At 34.8% G+C, this 6,974-nt stretch overlaps 1 protein-coding gene across 1 annotated transcript in view; it reads right to left on the reverse strand.

Annotated features, from left to right (window-relative positions):
* Positions 1–2,631, reverse strand: part of LOC105366981 (uncharacterized) — a 32,820-nt gene extending 30,189 nt beyond the window's left edge. Inside the window, exon 1 of the mRNA XM_011505602.1 lies at positions 2,475–2,631. Coding sequence (XP_011503904.1) covers positions 2,475–2,631 — 157 coding nt within the window. The remainder of the gene's footprint in view (positions 1–2,474) is intronic.
* Between the last annotated feature and the right edge of the window lie 4,343 nt (positions 2,632–6,974).

The raw sequence follows: 6,974 nt of genomic DNA on the forward strand, positions 1-6,974 counted from the left end.
TATCAAAACATTGATAGAAAGTCTTCCCACATCTCACTTAGAGGCAGACATTGATGAAATAATATGCATAAATGAAGCCATTGATGAAATTCATAAAATGTTCAATAAGGAACATCAAGTACGAGTGGACCAAGCATCACTTGTAGTGCTGCCGAAGAAAGACTGTCCAACGGACATGCTCTTGTTGCAGCAGGACAATTCAATAGGATAGTCGCAAACAATGCAGAAGGGTGTGACAGTCCCAAGCAAGTTGCATACCTAAACATGCAAAAACTCCTTACTACCGCCACATCAAAATCCAGAACCATCCTGGAGCTGGGATTATTTTCCGAACATAGTGAATCCTGCTTATTATTAATGTAACTACTAATAAACCATATGCTCTCGAAGATTGCACATACTACACATATATATCTATAACCCTTTCACTTGATTCGCATCTAAGCATCGGCTAGAGCAGGCGGCAAATGATTAAAGCTGCCGAAACATTGGCAGTTCCAGCCAGGAAATAATAGCACTTTCGAACATTCATTCTTCATCAGGAGATTCCTGATCCTCTGGACGATGCGTGTGAAATAGTGATTTACTGTGAAAAGAAATACGCTATAAACTATTGTCACGTTCAATCCTATTACTTGACAGGTTATGGATATTTGTTATGCTCTTGAACGAACATTACTGGTCTTGGCTGCGTCGTGGTCTTGGCACGTGTTGCAGCTACCTTTAATAATAAGTCGTGTGAATGAGCACGAGCCTAAGATTGAGGTTAGAGGAAATGCGCGCCGCTGAATGGTGCGAAACTTCTGGATACTAAATGCTTGTAGGTCCGTTTTCTGAATAGGCCGTGAGGAGAAGAATGAACACTAATGCAGGTTTACTTGGAGCTGTAGTGTTATATTCCTTATTTCTCCTCACGGGTGTGAAAGTAAACTACTGACACTTGAACTTTCCTTGTCTCTCTTTCATGAGAGAATAGGAATCTCTTCTTTGAGCATTACTTGCTTGGCGAGATTATCTGTATCTGTGGTCACTAATCACAGAATGAAAGCAATTTTTACAAGACACTTTTCCTCCTTGTTGGGTATAGCATATGCTGTTGTCAAACCCAGCTTCATTTTTTCCACTTCCTTCCGGGTTTAGCTTTGAATGTGCTAAAATCGGGAAAGTATCTAAAATGGGCAGAGGGCGTCTCCTATTGATCTTCTCTACCTTCTCTGGTACTTATCAATATGGGAGGTCCTTTGGGAGCGTTGTCGATTGGCTAGCGTCGATTGGCAAGATTCGGCGGAGTCGAGAACAATGTATGCATTGTCTTAAGATGCCCACTGCGCACGTACGCCGATTGCCCGATATCACACGTGCTGGGGTTTTCGGTTGCAGTGAAAAGGAGGAAACGTTTTTATGGTCAAGAGTTTTACGTACATCTGGTACTTCCAATTGTTCTAGTATAAGCAGAGCCGGCGCGTTCGTGCCAGTAAACAGTTGGATCATTAACGCGTCAAACAATGAACGTATTGGCAATGCTAAGTAACTAGCATAACTGATTTTCGGGGTTTTCCAGATGTACTGACCTGTTCGAGTCTCCGACGTCAGTGAGAGGGTTTTCTTCATGCTTTATGATTGAGGTTAATCACTTTTTAGCTTGATACAAAAAGAGCAGGAGTTTTATTGAAGACTAACGACAATTTAAAGATGTTTTGCCAGATGTTTTAATGCATTTAAAAACGACTTACAATATCAAACACTATTCATTGTTTCCATCTACCTAAACGGTCGTGTGGATATATAAGGCAAACATGCGACGTGCCTTGCTCTCTCTTAGTGAAGGCCCTACGACACGGAACATTATCAACTGAGAATCGTTATAGTGTAATTGTAAATAAATGCAACAAACAGAACGAAAACGGACCTGTTAATTACGGAATAAAGGACTGCCCTTTCCACTAATCCAACCAGGATGGCCCCTGTACTACCGGATGACTGGAATTCTAACAGATAGCGATTATACATATAAACATATATGTATAAAAATATATCGAGTAAAGAGATAAATTGTAAAATCACAATTTTTGGTATAATATTTTACCAAAATTTGGTAATAAAATACCATGTGATTTAATTTATATTTAATTTATTAAATATTCCATCTGACAATTATTTATATTTAATTCAAATTCTTTTTAAATGTTCACCTATACAGATAATATAAAAACGAGAAAAAGGATTACCATTAAAATTTGTAAAAAAAATTTTCAATTATATTATACAAATTGACTTATTCATTTAATCTTTTATCAAATATGTTTTCAATTATGATAACTACTTTAAATTCGATTTTCTAATTGTCTTTTACTCTATCCCTTTGTTTATATACATATATGTGAAGATTTATAAATTTCCTTTAATTTAAATATTATAAAATATATATTTAAAATGGAATTTACATATTCTCATAATTTAATTTTTAAAAATACCTGCTTTAATTTCTTGTCTAAATATCATAGCTGATGGAAGAGATATTGTTCGTTTATAGGGCCATTTAGTTCCAAAACTTGCACTTATGGATTTCATTGAAGAATTATTTTCATCGTAATTAGATAATACTTCATACGCTCTTTGAATTTTTTTCATGAATATTTTATTATCTAGATCTATATTTTTCAAATCTATAATACATAATATTATATTAATACTATACATATTTTATTTATATATTAATTTTATTTACAATAAATTAAATATTAATTAAATATGTTATTCATCGACACTATTGATAAAATAAAAACTATTTTTATTTTGTATTCATAAAAATGAAACATTTTTAATTAATTTACAATTAAAATGATTAACTTCATGATCAATTTTATTTTAAACAATGTTAGCGATCTCGTTAGTTAACACTGTTTAATAATTACGATACGTTCGGACATAGACCATTTTTCCTACGGTTCTCGAAAATTTTATAAGCCAACTAGTTCTTCGTAAACATTGCATTTGTAAACATTTAACACCTTGAATTCTCGAAGCTTCTATAGCTTATTCACGAACGTCCTACATTTTTTATCTAGTCTCTGCATAGAAACTTCGATTGAATTCTCCAATCTTCCAAGGCTTTGCTTTTGCCGAATTCTCGAATAGTCCAAAGCTAATATTCTCGAACGTTGTGCAAGTCCGCCTAGTCTCCGCATAGCAACGCCTTAGCATTGTTGCCAGCTAACTTAGCTGCCGCGTGGATATTTAAGGAAGCGCACATCGAGACGCGTTTATTTACTCATCTTAGTCAGTCATCTACGCTTCAGCCATGCTATTAAGCAGGAGACTACAGCCGAGAGCTCGTCATACGATCACGCTTTCTCAGTGCAGCCATTGTAAGGATTACACGTTCAATTCTCCAGTGTGCAACAGTTAACAACCACTCAACGGTGCTGACTGCAGTACACGTAAATAGTCGACTATAAGAAACATGATATCGGACCACTCCTTCTCACGAAGGTATACTGATCAGGATTCGAGCACTTTCCAAGAAAATTAATTCTTCGAAATTTATAATCTTTCTATCTCACAAAATCGTAATTATTGATTCCGAAATTTCTTGTTCATTTTAAAGCCTTTGCTTGCGAACGTCCTGTAATGCTTATATAGTCTCCGCATAGCAACAACTATAAGAATTCTCCAAACGTTTAAAACTTGCTTTCCTTGAATTCATGAAACTTCTAAAGCTTCATGAAAGCTACATCAAGAGACTCGCATTTAAAACAGCGTACGAGGCACTATACAAGGAGTGTCAAGAATTTCCGCCCTATCAGTGTACGACTTATCAGTGTAGTAATTTTCCACCAAACGTACTCCACCCAAAGGAACCGGAAATTTACAACTTCAAACCTCGACTTGCAGTGCACGCTACCTCCAAGTGGAAAAGCCACTAAAGAACGGCAAAATCTCAACAATTCTTACCACCAACGTAGAATCATAATTGTGTATTTGTAAATTAGTACTCAGTAAATAGCACGAAAAGCAATTGTGTTGATTACTGAATTGAAGCATTAACCTCTCACTTATTCACACCGTTCCACCAGTAAAATGGTTGACATAGTCTAATCCAACCATATTGGTCCTTAGACCACCGGGTGATTGGAATTCCGAACATATACCAGTAGTCTCTATTCCATACTCCCTTCATGAGTATGGTCGTTCCTCCCGGCTAATCATTATTACATTAGCACAGATCACAAAACCAAGCTATATTCCCTTTCAAGGAATATACATAAGTCAGTAAAACACCATCTTAGACGCACCATCGGAGAAACCTTGCTCACCTTTGAAGAGCTTACTACGCTGCTTGCCCAAATCGAAGCCATCCTCAATTCTAGACCCTTAGAAACATTGAGCAAAGATCCAGAAGATACTACAGCACACACCCCTGGGTACTTCCTAACAGAACGTCCACTCACAGCCCTCCCCGAACCATCATTCACGGAAGTACATGTGTGAATACTGTCGCGGTGGCAGTACATTCAACAACTTTTTAATAAATCTTTTTAATAAATTTAAAAATCTTATGAAACAAAAATATTTTAATAGCTTTGATCTTTGATATTAACAATAACTTTAGTAGGAAATTATACTATTTTTAAATTTTCACTAATCTTAAACATTAATTAGACTACATTATTGAATTTAAAAAATAACAGTAATACTTACTGCACTGTACATATTTATATAAATATATATCTTGGATCAAATTTTTTTTTTTAATACAATATTCTTAAATATATTTGATAGAAAAAACATATTTTTATTATATTTACACATTAAAAATACCAAAATATACCTTTAAAATTATTTGTATCTCCTATTTTTTCAAAAGCTATTTGAGCTTCGATAAATAATGTATCAAACCGATTAATAAAAAATTCCCAACTTAAAATACGTCTATCACACATACAGTTATGTAGTTGATAAAGTGATTGAAGTATAATAGGTCTATCAATAATAACTAAATCAAATTGCGTCTCCATACACATAACTATCGTCTGAAATAAAAAATTATAATTTTTAGAATATTAGATGTTTTTAAAATTAATAAAATGTAAATAAGATTCAGTTTAGCTTGTGTTACTTAATAAAATACATTTAATAATATTTCTAAATTGAGGAGCTTGAACAAATTTTACAATAGCCTTTACTTTAATTTATTTTATTTTATAGACATAATAATTTTATAGACATAGTTAATTTTTTAATTCAATAGTGATCTTATTAAAAATTAAACAATAATTCTAATAAAATATTATATGAAGAATACAGTAATTACCTAATACTTTTGATTCATAATTAAAAATTAATTTTTTTAATTGTATATATTATATATACTTCACAACTTAATATTAAAAAAATGTAATTTATATTTTCTGTTTTCATAAAAACAATATTATCCTAGTGATTATCTACTTATGATAATAAATAGTTACACAATATAAAAATTAAATTACAATTCTGTTCGAGAATGCAAGGCCCTTTCCTTTTTTGTCAGTGCAATAAAACATCTGGCAAGTAATATCATAAAATTATATTTCGATTTCAAAATTTGCTTGCTAAAAATTATCAAGTACTAGTATCATAAAACATCTGGAAAAACAATACCATAAACACGGGAAAACCCATAGTTAGACATCTGCATTTTCGTTCCGTTCGGTAACTACTTCAAGCACTACTGCAAGCGGACCTTCTTTCTCCTTCAGCGATGCCCCCCCCCCTTTCCGATGCTGCTGCATGCTGTCGCATGCGAAAGCAGCGACGAGAGGTCTGTTTGTCATGAAGACCAAGAGACGACTAGGCCCTTAATTAACTCCGAAGCCATAAGAGGCGCTGCCCTAGCACTATAAGCGAGGAATCTCTGATTGGACGAAAATTAAGGGAAGGGGTTCAAGTCAAATTCATAGTCAGCAAATGTATTTAACGGGCGCAATTTTCAATACTCATCACTCTTGATAATTTTTCACTTAGTAGTATTCTCTTGATATTACTCTCTTGAACTGTCTCTCTTGAAATCTCTTTCTTAGTAGTATACATTTGATATTTCTCTTTTAGTAATACTCTCTCAATATAATATACCCTCGCATTAACGCAGTTCAAGAACCGTCGTAACATGTTCAAAAGGAGCGACGACTTACACTTCTTCGGATTGTGCATTAACATGTTCAATCAACCGTAGTTACACGTCCCAGAAGAATGACGACAGAAACCCGTATGTCCACTAACGCAGTTCAAGAATCCGTCGATACATGTTCAAAGGGAGCGACGACAATCCGCATATCAGAGTCCGGAGACGAGTCAACGATTAGTCTTCGTAAGTAGTATTATTACTGCAATAATTACATATATATTGAGATTCAGAGTATTACATCGACAAGCACTAAGGACGAGGAACCTCCTCTTAAAACGACAGTGCGGAATAAATTCCAGTACACATCGTCAAGTTCGCGCCCGCAAAAGGGGCGTCCCTTACGGCAACCCTTACCTTAGTTTAAGTTCGGAAGCTTATGAAATTAAGCAACACACGGCGCAAGTGTCGACAAATCCAGTTCCGCGCCACTCTGCGGTAACTTTCAGTCATTATGCTGCATCATAACCTCAACCACACACGTGCTCATTCAAACAGCCCTAGTGTCGACGAACGAAACTTCGCGCCGTACGTCATTCGTATTCAACAATCAAGCTGCATAGATTATTGGACGTTTACCTCCGCAACACGTTAATTCCACCCAAGAGTTGATTTATAATTAATAATATTAATAATAGTCAGCCTTTTCAACAATAAATAACAGAATAAAAAAGTAAATACTTCAGTCACATTTATATTGTATTATTATAATATCCCTTCCACTTGTGACCTTTCATCGTTACCACACAACACACGTGATCTCCGAGTTGTCAACGGCATCAAATTGTATCCGTCGAACCGGTCTTGATAA

This window comes from Ceratosolen solmsi, unplaced genomic scaffold (assembly GCF_000503995.2).
Source record: "Ceratosolen solmsi marchali unplaced genomic scaffold, CerSol_1.0 scaffold138, whole genome shotgun sequence".
Taxonomy (NCBI): Eukaryota; Metazoa; Arthropoda; class Insecta; order Hymenoptera; family Agaonidae; genus Ceratosolen; species Ceratosolen solmsi.